At 46.0% G+C, this 13,521-nt stretch overlaps 1 protein-coding gene across 14 annotated transcripts in view; it reads left to right on the top strand.

Annotated features, from left to right (window-relative positions):
- Positions 1–13,521, top strand: part of LOC118401019 (F-actin-monooxygenase mical2b-like) — a 90,829-nt gene that overhangs the window by 27,215 nt on the left and 50,093 nt on the right. For all 14 annotated transcript variants that reach the window (XM_035798138.2, XM_035798139.2, XM_035798142.2 and 11 more), the window contains exons 5-8: positions 61–162; positions 1,152–1,307; positions 5,857–5,957; positions 6,830–7,087. In XM_035798138.2, coding sequence (XP_035654031.1) covers positions 61–162; positions 1,152–1,307; positions 5,857–5,957; positions 6,830–7,087 — 617 coding nt within the window. The remainder of the gene's footprint in view (positions 1–60; positions 163–1,151; positions 1,308–5,856; positions 5,958–6,829; positions 7,088–13,521) is intronic.

Genomic DNA, 13,521 nt, shown 5'->3' on the forward strand with positions numbered 1-13,521 from the left:
ATTCATGACTTGCTGCTGTCTCGAACGCTTGTCTAATACTGTATCTTCTCCTTTTCCCAGGGCTTGGATGGAGAGCTGAGATTAGACCATCAAACCACCCCCTCACTGACTATGAATTTGACGTGGTGATCGGTGCGGATGGACGCAGAAACACGCTAGATGGTGAGAACAGACGATGGAGATGTTAATGTTTGACTGTTTTTAACATTGACAGGAGCCTGGAAGACCCTTGGGGCACAGCTAAAAGTTGCACACCTGAACATTTTCAACTACAGAGTTTCACTCATCCATAAAATACTAGACAGGGAAAGTCTAATAGAAATGCACACAAACGAGGTGTTACAGTATGTGAGTGGAAAAAAGGGGGAATACATGCATGTTTACACAGTGGATTGCTTCTAGCATACATTGAGGGAGCCCTTTTAAAGCTATGGTTCAAAGCACAAGTCATTCATTTTATAGGAACCGAGGTTGCTGAGTTGGGGCGAGATGGTGCAACGCTCCTTTTTAGTTCCAAATCCTTCCTGTTGACAGTTTGAGCTGCACTCCAAGGGCACATTGGCCGACTGGTTTTGATTGTAGTGACTAGGGGCGCAACTTTCACTGGGGACGGGGGGACATGTCCTCCCCAGATTCTGAAATTAATATTTTTTTTTAATTATGTCCCCCCACTTCTAAAACCGAAGTTGCACCCCTGGTAGTGTCTACTACTCTTCATCTGCAGTTAACTCTAGTTAGCACTGGCAACATTTGAACTGCATCAGAGCACTTTGCCCAGAGGTCTACCTGGGAGCCCTGAGAAGGTAAATGGCTTGTATACAGACTGACCCTGGTCATGTGACAGGTGAAAGTCAATTGCAGTATTTGCATCAGTCTTGAGTGTAGTCTGACTGCACCTAAAAAGGAAAGCAAATGGGTAAATCATCACCCAGACAATTATTACTCAAAGTTCAAAGGTAGTATTTTGCAATTCTACCATCGTTAATTTTTTTTTGCTTAATCTGAACCTTCAGTCTGTTTTATTACATGGTGCTAGAGTAATAATTTTATTGTATCATTCTTATATGTAATAAATCAATCTGACCCAGTTTAATATAAAATGATTGACTTCCAAAATGTTAAGCAGAACAATAACAATACTTTCCCCTCAGGTTTCAAGAGAAAGGAGTTCCGGGGTAAGCTGGCCATCGCCATCACAGCCAACTTTGTCAACAGGAACACCACGGCCGAGGCCAAGGTAGAGGAGATCAGCGGAGTGGCCTTCATCTTCAACCAGAAGTTCTTCCTGGAGCTCAAAGAGGAGACAGGTGGGTCCTCTACCAAACCTGACCCCCAACACGCCTGCATTTACCCTTCTCCAGGGCAATGACTTATAGCCTGGTCTGTGAAGTCTTTGTACAGTCTTGCCAATGACCATAGTTGTCAAGACAGCACAAACAGATCTGCGACCAGGCTAATTTACCTTCTATTTACCTTTTTTTGGAATTCTGATTCCCTAGATGTCATCACATAAGTCCAAACTAGTGTGGCTCCTAAAAAAAGGAGTGTTGCGTTTACGATGAAGTACCAGCCTGTCGGGTAGATAAGATGTGCTTTGCCATGCTAGAACACCATGGAGGATCCTGTGCTGCTGATTTCTGTTTGCTTGGCTTTGTGAGGACAGTTGGCTCAGCAGTGAAGACAGGCTGGAATCGCTTCCCGTCCAATCCCCTCTTAACTTCTTACGGATCATTGGGACGCTAGCGTCCCACCTCGACAACATCCGGTGAAATTGCAGAGCGTCAAATTCAATTTACAGAAATCGTAACATTAAACATTCATGAAAATACAAGGGTCATACATCATTTAAAAGCTTAACTTCTTGTTAATCCACCTGCTTTGTCAGATTTCAAAAAGGCTTTACGGGGAAAGCACACCATGCGATTATCTGAGGACAGCGCCCCGCAAGAAAAAGCATGACATACATTTTCCAACCAAGCAGATGTGACACAAGTCAGAAATAGTGATAAAATAAATCACTTACCTTTTGAAAATCTTCATCTGGTTGCAATCACAAGGGTCCCAGCTACATAACAAATGGTCCTTTTGTTCGATAAAGTCCATTATATCCCAAAAAAGTAAGCTTCAATGACGCGCTTGACTCCGTAATCCACCGGTTTCCCTCGTTCAAAATGAATCCCTTAAGTTACCAATAAAGTTACTCTAAACAAGTCAAACAACATTTCTAATCAATCCTCAGGTACCCTATTATGTAAATAAATTATATAATTTAAGACTGCGAATACCGGAGACCGGAATGCACTACAAACACTACAGCCAAAATGGGAGCCACTTAGAAAAACAACATTCTAGCTCATTTTTCAAAAAAGAAGCCTGAAACCACTTCTAAAGACTGACATCGAGTGCAGTTCCTAGAGCTTCTAATCTGTCAGGATTTGGTTTGATATTCCCAGCCATTGTAATCAGAGGTGGGCTGAATTCATTTTTTGGGGATGGATTGTCCTCGGGTTTATGCCTGCCATGTCAGTTCTGTTATACTCAGAGTTTATTTAAAGTTTTGGAAACTTCAGTGTTTTCTGTCCAGTACTACCAATTACAGTGGGGAGAAAAAGTATTTGATACACTGCCGATTTTGCAGGTTTTCCTACTTACAAAGCATGTAGAGGTTTGTAATTTATCATGGGTACACTTCAACTGTGAGAGATGGAATCTAAAAAAATCCAGAAAACCACATTGTATGATTTTAAAGTAATTGATTTGCATTTTATTGCATGACATAAGTATTTGATCACCTACCAACCAGTAACAATTCAGGCTCTCACAGACCTGTTCTCCACTCATTACCTGTATTAACTACACCTGTTTGAACTCGTTCCCTGTAAAAGACACCCGTCCACACTCAAACAGACTCTAACCTCTCCACAATGGCCAAGACCAGAGAGCTGTGGAAGGACATCAGGGCTAAAATTGTAGACCTGCACAAGACTGGGATGGGCTACAGGACAATAGGCAAGCAGCTTGGTGAGAAGGTAACAACTGTTGGTGAAATTATTAGAAAATGGAAGATGTTCAAGATGACTGTCAGTCACCCTCGGTCTGGGGCTCCATGCAAGATCTCACCTCGTGGGGCATCAATGATCATGAGGAAGGTGAGTGATCAGCCCAGAACTACACGGCAGGACCTGGTCAGAACTGGGACCAGTCTCAAATAAAACCATTAGTAACACACTAGGCCGTCATGGATTAAATTCCTGCGGCGCACGCAAGGTCCCCCTGCTCAAGCCTGCGCATGTCCAGGCCCGTCTGAAGTTTGCCAATGACCATCTGAATGATCCAGAGGGGGAATGGGAGAAGGTCATGTGGTCTGAGACAAAAATAGAGATTTTTGGTCTAAACTCCACTCGCTGTGTTTGGAGGAAGAAGGATGAGTACAACCCCAAGAACACCATCCAACCATGAAGCATGGAGATGGAAACATCATTCTTTGGGGTTGCTTTTCTGCAAAGGGGACAGGATGACTGCACCGTATTGAGGGGAGGATGGGTGGGGCCATGTATCGCAAGATCTTGGCCCACAACTTCCTTCCCTCAGTAAGAGCATTGAAGATGGGTCGTGGCTGGGTCTTCCAGCATGACAACGACACAAAACACACAGCCAGGGCAACTAAGGAGTGGCTCCGTAAGAAGCATCTCAAGGTCCTGGAGTGGCCTAGCCAGTCTCCAGACCTGAACCCAATAAAAAATATTTGGAGGGAGCTGAAGGTCCATATTGCCCAAATAGTTAGTGGGGCAAGAAAGTATTTAGTCAGCCACCAATTGTGCAATTTCTCCCACTTAGAAAGATGAGAGGCCTGTAATTGTCATCATAGGTACACTTCAACTATGACAGACAAAATGAGGAAAAAAATTCCAGAAAATCACATTGTAGGATTTTTAATGAATTTATTTGCAAATTATGGTGGAAAATAAGTATTTGGTCAATAACAAAAGTTTATATTAATACTTTGTTATATACCCTTTGTTGGCAATGACAGAGGTCAAATGTTTTCTGTAAGTCTTCACAAGGTTTTCACACACTGTTTCTGGTATTTTGGCCCATTCCTCCATATAGATCTCCTCTAGAGCAGTGATGTTTTGGGGCTGTTGCTGGGCAACACGGACTTTCAACTCCCTCCAAAGATTTTCAATGGGGTTGAGATCTGGAGACTGGCTAGGCCACTCCAGGACCTTGAAATGCTTCTTACGAAGCCACTCCTTCGTTGCCCGGGCGGTGTGTTTGGGATCATTGTCATGCTGAAAGACCCAGCCACGTTTAATCTTCAATGCTCTTGCTGGTGGAAGGAGGTTTTCACTCAATCTCACGATACATGGCCACATTCATTCTTTCCTTTACACGGATCAGTCGTCCTGGTCCCTTTGCAGAAAAACAGCCCCAAAGCATGATGTTTCCACCCCCATGCTTCACAGTAGGTATAGTGTTCTTTGGATGCAACTCAGCATTCTTTGTCCTCCAAACACGACGAGTTGAGTGTTTTACCAAAAAGTTATATTTTGGTTTCATCTGACCATATGACATTCTCCCAATCTTCTTCTGGATCATCCAAATGCTCTCTAGCAAACTTCAGACGGGCCTGGACATGTACTGGCTTAAGCAGGGGGACACGTCTGGCACTGCAGGATTTGACTCCCTGGCGACATAGTGTGTTACTGATGGTAGGTTTTGTTAGTTTGGTCCCAGCTCTCTGCAGGTCATTCACTAGGTCCCCCCCCGTGTGGTTCTGGGATTTTTGCTCACTGTTCTTGTGATCATTTTGACCCCATGGGGTGAGATCTTGCATGGAGCCCCAGATCGAGGGAGATTATCAGTGGTCTTGTATGTCTTCCATTTCCTAATAATTGCTCCCACAGTTGATTTCTTCAAACCAAGCTGCTTTCCTATTGCAGATTCAGTCTTCCCAGCCTGGTGCAGGTCTACAATTTTTGTTTTTGGTGTCCTTTGACAGCTCTTTGGTCTTGGCCATAGTAGAGTTTGGAGTGTGACTGAGGTTGTGGACAGGTGTCTTTTATACTGATAACAAGTTCAAACAGGTGCCATTAATACAGGTAACGAGTGGAGGACAGAGGAGCCTCTTAAAGAAGAAGTTGTTACAGGTCTGTGAGAGCCAGAAATCTTGCTTGTTTGTAGGTGACCAAATACTTATTTTCCACCATAATTTGCAAATAAAATCATAAAAAATCCTACAATGTGACTTTCTGGATTTTTTTTCCTTCTCATTTTGTCTGTCATAGTTGAAGATTAATATTACAGGCCTCATCTTTTTAAGTGGGAGAACTTGCACAATTGGTGGCTGACTAAATACTTTTTTGCCCCACTCTATGTCATGCAATAAAATGCAAATGAATTACTTTAAAATCATACAAAGTGATTTTCTGGATTTTTGTTTTAGATTCCGGCTCTCACAGTTGAAGTGTACCTATGATAAAAATTACACACCTCTACATGCTTTGTAAGTAGGAAAGCCTGCAAAATCGGCAGTGTATCAAATACTTTTTCTTCCCACTGTATATGCATATCCTAGCTTCTGGGCCTGAGTAACGGGCCGTTTACTTTGGGCACCTCATTCATCTAAACTTCCGAAAACTGCTCCCTAGCCCGAAGAAGTTAATGAAAGTTTCGGCCCCATCACTCACATGGATCATAAGATGCACACTGCATGTGAAACATGATCCACTGGGCTAATCCCTACTGTACAGTTGGTCAACTAATACAACCACCCCACTGGTTGTACGGTCAACCTGGTCAACATGATGAAGGACATAAAGGTGTTAATTCATCTTTGTTTTCTTGTTGTTGCAGGGATTGATCTGGAGAACATCGTGTACTACAGAGACAACACGCACTACTTTGTGATGACTGCAAAGAAGCAGAGTCTGCTGGACAAGGGGGTCATCATTCATGTGAGTGGTGTTTGTTTTGCTTCTTTGTTTTCACTTTCCCTATATGTCATTCCCCCACTCTTCTAATCCCCGACAGTTCAGATTTGCACAGCTGTGCCATTGTGCCCTATCTGCCAGAGGGTGCTAAATCTCAGCCCTTTGTTTGAACTGGGAATAAAAGCACAGAACAAGATACATTGGAGTGGAGTGAGAGAGGAAAAGGTGTTGCTGGGTGAGAAGGAATCTGGCACCTGTGTGTGTGTGTCTAGTCTCTGAAGGCTCGTTTTAATTTAATTTCTCCTTCAGTGAAGATGGACTCCTCATCCTTCCTGCTCTGAATGTGACCTCTGTGTAGTCTTTAAGCTCTCGTCATAGCACTGCTGCCTTGACTGGTTCGAAATGTCAGCGAGCTCTTGACTTATATTTTAAACTGTACAATGGAGGTGTTTGATAAAATAATATGATGGGGATTTGCATGTGAAGGCGCTGATCCATAACAATAATGTAGTAGACTTGTAGCAAGCAATCCCTGTAATTGCTTGCTACCTGAGGTGAAACCTGTCCCTTTGTTGTTTTTTTAACCAGCTGCTGAAACGGTACAAGTCTATGTAGTTTTTCCAAAGTCTGCTTACGTGTTCAGAAATGTTGACCAAAACTGTCTAGGGCAACTGTAAAGTCTTTTGGGCCGGTTGCCATCACCTCAGTCTAATCTACACATGATGAAGAGGTAGGTAGGTAGGGCCCTGATGTTTTCCTGACCATATGATTTAACCAGGAGAATCTTAAGCCCCAGTTATAGGCTCCAACTAGGACTTGGTAGAGGTGGCGCTCTGATTCTTTCGTAGCAATACCATTCATTTTCAATCAACCCGCCCTATTTCTTGGTCCTGCAGGATTACATTGAAACAGAGAAGCTGCTGGGCCAAGACAACGTGAACCAGGAGGCTCTTCTCTCCTACGCCCGCGAGGCGGCCGACTTTGGCACCAACTACCAGCTGCCCTCTCTGGACTACGCCATCAACCACTGCAACCAGCCCGATGTGGCCATGTTCGACTTCACCTGCATGTGCGCCTCAGAGAATGCGGCGCTGTTCAGGGAGAAGTGCGGACATAAGCTACTGGTGGCTCTGGTGGGGGACAGTCTATTGGAGGTGAGGTGGCTTTACGTCATACTGATGTTGTGGGTGAAATGAATACACATTGTCATAGCAAAATGGAGTAAAACATTTTGCAGCAGAAACCAAAAATGCCTTTCTTATTGGACAACTTCAGGTTTTCCCCCTCCTGGTTCAGTCTGTTTTCATCCGTATGGTGTGACGGGATATAGATTACTGTTCATTTAATTTCTCATGCTAGTTCATTCTCAAAGCTTTGTCTAAATGCCTCTCAAGTCACAGGAGCCAACAGTAAATGTATTTTATTGGGATCCCCAATGCTGCCAAGGCAGCAGCTCCTCTTCCTGGGGTCCAAACATGAAAAGAAACACAAATAAAATTAATAATATACTGTGGCAGACCAGGGGGTTGGGTCAAAATGTTTACACAGATCAGACAGTAGAATTAGCTCAGTATCAAAGGTATTTATTAAAATAAAAGTCCAAAAGAAAAGAACAGGTTTCCCCCAAGAGACTCTCTCCGGGCTTCTGTCTTGTGTATCCTATGGGGATTAAAAACTGAACGCCCCCCCCCCCCTCGCCCTAGTTCTGTCGGGGAAGGAACTGTCATCAGTGCGAGGTATGTCACCCTTCTCGATAGGGCATCCGCGTTTCATGCTTTGCCCCTAACCTGTGCACAACAGAAAAAGAGAGGCGTTGAAGGGACAAGAACCACCTGGTGACCGAGATCGTTTGTCCCTTCCCCTGGCCATCCAGACCAGGGGTGCATGGTCCGTGACCAGTGTGAAGTGGGTACCTAACAGGTAATACTTGAGTGTCTAGCGCCCACTTCACCGCTAGACACTCTTTCTCAACAATATAGTATATTTTTTCTCTCGGTATCAGCTTTCGGCTGATGTACACGGTGGGGAGGAGCACCACATGTATTTGGGACAGAACGGCCTCTAGTCCCACGTCACATGCCTCCGTCTGGGCCAACATTGGCAGCTAGAAATGGGGAGCAAAGCGCGTCCTTCAGGCGGCTGCACGCCGCTTCTTTCTCGTCCATCCATTTCACTGTTTTCGGGAGGCGGGCCCTGGTTAGATCATTGAGAGGGAAGCTATAGCTGCAAAGTTGAGGATAAACAGTCTATAGTATCCTGCCAGTCCCAGGAAGGACTTGAGCTCTTGCTTCTGGGCCAGGTCGAGGTCCTCATTGCTTGGGACCACCACTGGTACCACTGGTGTCCTGGCTCCCGACCATAACATGGCCAAGGCTGTCCTCTCGTGCCATTTCTTCAACAGGTTCACGTGGTAAATCTGGTTTCCATCACCCGGGCTGCCGTACGCGGTAATTGATAGGTCCCAGCTTCTCGATCACCTCGTATGGCCTGAGCCTTGTTGCCAGAAACATACTTTTGGCCGTGGGGATCAAGACCAACACCCTGTCTCCCACTTGAAGTTCTCGGGCTGGGCTCCCAGATTGTAGGCTTGGGCGCGTTGGGCATTCTTCATATGTTCCCTCACGACTGGCCATATGGCTGTCATCTGCTCCCTCATTGTCTCCACGTGCTCTCCCACGCTGCGTAAGGGGGTCAGTTGGGCTTCCCACACCTCATTGGTGAGGTCCAGTAGGCCGCGTGGCCTCTTCCTGTAGAGGAGTTTGAAAAGGGAAAACCCCGTGGAGGACTGGGTTACTTCTTGGATTGAGAACATTAGGTGGAGTAGTAGCTGGTCCCAGTTCTTCCCATCGTGACCGATGACCTTCCTCAGCATTTTTGTTTGAGATTTTATTTTATTTTTTTAAACCGCTTGACAAGCCCACCCGTCTGTGGGTGAAAGGAGGTCCAGATCTGCCTGATCTGCAGGAAAGCACACATCTTTCATTAGGCGGGACAAACTCCGTACCTTGGTCTGTCAGGATCGCGTTCCGGATGCCCACCCAGCTAAAGAAGTGGAACAGCTCCCGAGAGATTCCCTTGGACACCGCCGCCAATAGGGGAATGGCCTCTGGATACCGCGTGGCATAGTCTACGATTAACAGGATGTGCTGTTTTTACCAGGGGTCCCACTATGTCCATGACGATGCATTCAAAGGGAACCCTGATGATCGGTAGGGGGACCCGTGGGTTTCGGAAGTATGCCTTTGGGGCAGGCATTTGGCGCTCTGGGCAGCTGCGACAGCACTCTTCCACGGCCCTCCTCATCCTGGGCCAGTGGAATCGGGTGGTGATCTGTTCCCGGGTCTTCTCCATTCCCATGTGCGCCCCCAACAGGTGGGTGTGGGCCAGCAGAAGAACAGTTCCCACATACTGTCGGGGCAGCAACAATGCCTCTCGAAGTTCCCCCTGTTGGCCCGACACCTGATACAAAAGGTTATTCTTGATTTGGAAATGGGGGGGATATCGCCAGTCACTCACCCCCGGAAGTAGCTGTCCATCCACCGCTATCACTTGGGCTGCGGCAGCTTTCAAGTTAGGGTCCTCCCCATCCCGAATTGTCCCCCCTTGACTGGCCCCTCAATCGTTCGGTCTCCTGGTTCAGCAGGCTCGTGGTTACGAGGGTAAACATGCTTCTGCCGTTTTTAATAGAGCTTCTGTGTCATGTCCATCAACCTTCACCGGGACCATGGGTGCAGTTGATTCGTGGTGTGCCCAACAGGGGGTGATCTAGTTCACTCCGTTAACCCACCTCGCTTCCGGGGCTTGCTGATTGGCATCGACTCCTCTCAAGCCGGGAAATTCCAGGCCATGTGCCACACTCAAAACGCCTCCTTTGGTCTTTATCTACCTGTGGTTGTTCGTGGCGGGTTGGCCCTAAACTAACAGTCTCTTTACGGTCCTTTGGCGCTGCCGACTGTCGGTTCGGGGTACCCAGCAGTGGGGCTGTCCTTCCGACTCCTTGAATGAGTCGCCGACTCGGCCCGGCTCCCACTTAGCAGGGCCTGAATGTTCTGATGCATCTCCACTGCTTCCAGGAGGCCCTCCAAGGTCTGGGGCGTGCATAGACTCGCTGCCCTCTTCATGTCGTGGTGTAGTGCCCGTTGGATGCAATCCTGGACCACTTTGTCTAGGATGGAGGAGGTGGGTACGTCGGTTAGGAGCCATCACCTGGTGATGCCAGCAGACTGGCCCACTTCTGCCTCGGCCATCCTTCCAGTAGTGCTGTCCGTTCAAATGTACAGAAGTAGGTTTCAATGTCATTTTCTGTTAGCTGACCTGCTCTACGCCACAATAAATATACATAATATTCTGCCTCTCCCTCAAGCTTCAGAAACACGAGATGGCTCCAGCCCTATGAGCTGTTCCGGCCAACTACCTACATAATACAATAGGTAATGCATTGCAATTTGTTTTAATTTTTAATTAATCTTTATTTACCCAGGTAAGCTAGTTGAACAAGTTCTCATTTACAACTGCGACCTGGCCAAGATAAAGAAAAGCAGTGCGACACAATCAACAACAGTTACACATGGAATAAACAAGCGTACAGTCAATAACACAATAGAAAGAAAAGTCAGTGTGTGCAAATGGCGTGAGGTACGGCAATAAATAGGCCATAGTAGTGAAGAAATGACAGTTTAGCAAATTAACACTGGAGTGATGGATGAGCAGATGTGCAAGTGGAAATACTGTTGTGCAAAATAGTATAAAAGTAAATAAAATATGAGGTAGGTAGATTGGGTGGGCTATTTACAGATGGGCTATGTACAGCTGCAGCAAATGGTTTACAGCTCAGATAGCTGATGGTTAAAGTTAGTGAAAGAAATATGTCTTCAGTGATTTTTTTTTTTGTTTAGCAATTTGTTCCAGTCATTGTCAGCAGAGAACTGGAAGGAAAGGTGACCAAAGTAGGTGTTTGCTTTGGGGATTACCAGTGAGATATACCTGCTGGAGCGTGTGCTATGGGTGGGTGTTATCATGTCTGGTGAGCTGAGACAAGGCGGAGCTTTACCTAGTATAGACTTATAGATGACCTGGAACCAGTGGGTCTGGCGACGAATATGGAGCGAGGGCCAGTCGACTAGAGCATGCAGGTCGCAGTGGTGGGTGGTACAGTGGGGGGGGAAAGTATTTAGTCAGCCACCAATTGTGCAAGTTCTCCCACTTAAAAAGATGAGAGGCCTGTAATTTTCATCATAGGTACACTACAACTATGACAGGCAAAATGAGAAAAAAAAATCATTGTAGCATTTTTTTATGAATTTATTTGCAAATTATAGTGGAAAATAAGTATTTGGTCACCTACAAACAAGCAAGATTTCTGGCTCTCACATACCTGTAACTTCTTTAAGAGGCTCCTCTGTCCTCCACTCGTTGCCTGTATTAATGGCACCTGTTTGAACTTGTTATCAATATAAAACACACCTGTCCCTAACCTCAGTCACACTCCAAACTCCACTATGGCCAAGACCAAAGAGCTGTCAAAGGACACCAGAAACAAAATTGTAGACCTGCACCAGGCTGGGAAGCAGCTTGGTTTGAAGAAATCAACTGTGGGAGCAATTATTAGGAAATGGTAGACATACAAGACCACTGATAATCTCCCTCGATCTGGGGCTCCACGCAAGATCTCACCCCGTGGGGTCAAAATGATCACAAGAACAGTGAGCAAAAATCCCAGAACCACACGGGGGGACCTAGTGAATGACCTGCAGAGAGCTGGGACCAAAGTAACAAAGCCTACCATCAGTAACACACTACGCTGCCAGGGACTCAAATCCTGCAGTGCCAGACGTGTCTCCCTGCCAGTACATGTCCAAGCCCGTCTGAAGTTTGCTAGAGAGCATTTGGGTGATCCAGAAGAAGATTGGGAGAATGTCATATTGTCAGATGAAACCAAAATAGATATTTTTGGTTAACTCAACTCGTGTTTGGAGGACAAAGAATGCTGAGTTGCATCCAAAGAACACCATACTTACTGTGAAGCATGGGGGTGGAAACCTCATGATTTGGGGCTGTTTTTCTGCAAAGGGACCAGGACGACTGATCCGTGTAAAGGAAAGAATGAATGGGGCCATGTATCGTGAGATTTTGAGTGAAAACCTCCTTCCATCAGCAAGGGCATTGAAGATGAAACGTGGCTGGGTCTTTCAGCATGACAATGATCCCAAACACACCGCCCCGGCAACTGAGTGGCTTCGTAAGAAGCATTTCAAGGTCCTGGAGTGGCCTAGCCAGTCTCCAGATCTCAACCCCATAGAACATCTTTGGAGGGAGTTTAAAGTCCGTGTTGCCCAGCGACAGGTCTGAGAGCCAGAATTCTTACTGGTTGGTAGGTGATCAAATACTTATGTCATGCAATAAAACCAGGCGAGGCAGTCATTTGAGAAACAAAGGCTATTGAGTCTGCCGATAAGAATATTGTGATTGAGTCGAAAGCCTTGGCCAGGTCGACGAATTCGGCTGCACAGTACCGTCTTTTATTGAAGGTTATGATAACGTTTAGTACCTTGAGCGCGGCTGAGAAGGTGCACCCATGACCAGCTCGGAAACCAGATTGCAGAGTGGAGAAGGTACGGTGGAATTCGAAATGGTCAGTGATCTGTTTCTTAACTTGACTTTCCAAGACTTTAGAGAGGCAGGGCATGATAGATATAGGTCTGTAGCAGTTTGGGTCTAGTGTCACCCCCTTTGAAGAGGGGGATGACCGCGACAGTTTCCTTCATATCGTCCGAGATCCCTAAAGATTGGAGAGGTTGAACAGACTGGTGATAGGGGTTACAACAATGGGGTGGATAATTTCAGAAAGAAGGTCCAGATTGTCTAGCACAGCTGATTTGTACGGGTCCAGGTTTTGCAACTCCTGCAGAACATCAGCTATCTGGATTTGGGTGAAGGAGAAGCTGGGGAGGCTTGGGGAAAGTAGCGGATTGTGGATTTATTGGTGGTGAGCGTTACCTAGCCTCCGCGCAGTAGGCACCTGGGAGGAGGTTCTCTTTTTCTCCATGGACTTTACAGTGTCCCATAAGTTTTTTGGAGTTTGTGCTACAGGATGCACATTTCTGTTTGAAAAAGCTAGCATTTGCTTTCCTGACTGACTGCGTGTATTGGTTCCTGACTTCCCTGAAAAGTTGAATATCGCGGGGTCTATTCAATGCTAGTCCAGTCCGCCATAGGATGAGTTTGTGCTGGGCGAGGGCAGTCCGGTCTGGAGTGAACTAAGGGCTATATCTGTTCTTCGTTCTACATTTTTTTTAAATTGGGCATGCTTATTTAAGATGGTGAAGAAATTACTTTTAAAGAACGACTGGCATCCTCGACTAACAGGATGAGGTCAGTATCCTTCCAGGATACCCGGGCCAGGTTGAATAGAAAGGCCTGTTCGCAGAAGTGTTTTATGCAGCATTTGACAGGAATGAGAGGTGGTCATTTGTCTGCAGATGCAGGCAGTGATTGCTGAGATCCTGATTGAAAAGAGCAGAGGTGTATTTGGAGGGCAAGTTGGTCAGAATAATATCTGAGGGTGCCCATAGTTAAGGATTTGGGGTTG

The sequence above is a fragment of the Oncorhynchus keta genome, chromosome 22 (assembly GCF_023373465.1).
Source record: "Oncorhynchus keta strain PuntledgeMale-10-30-2019 chromosome 22, Oket_V2, whole genome shotgun sequence".
In the NCBI taxonomy this organism is placed as follows: Eukaryota; Metazoa; Chordata; class Actinopteri; order Salmoniformes; family Salmonidae; genus Oncorhynchus; species Oncorhynchus keta.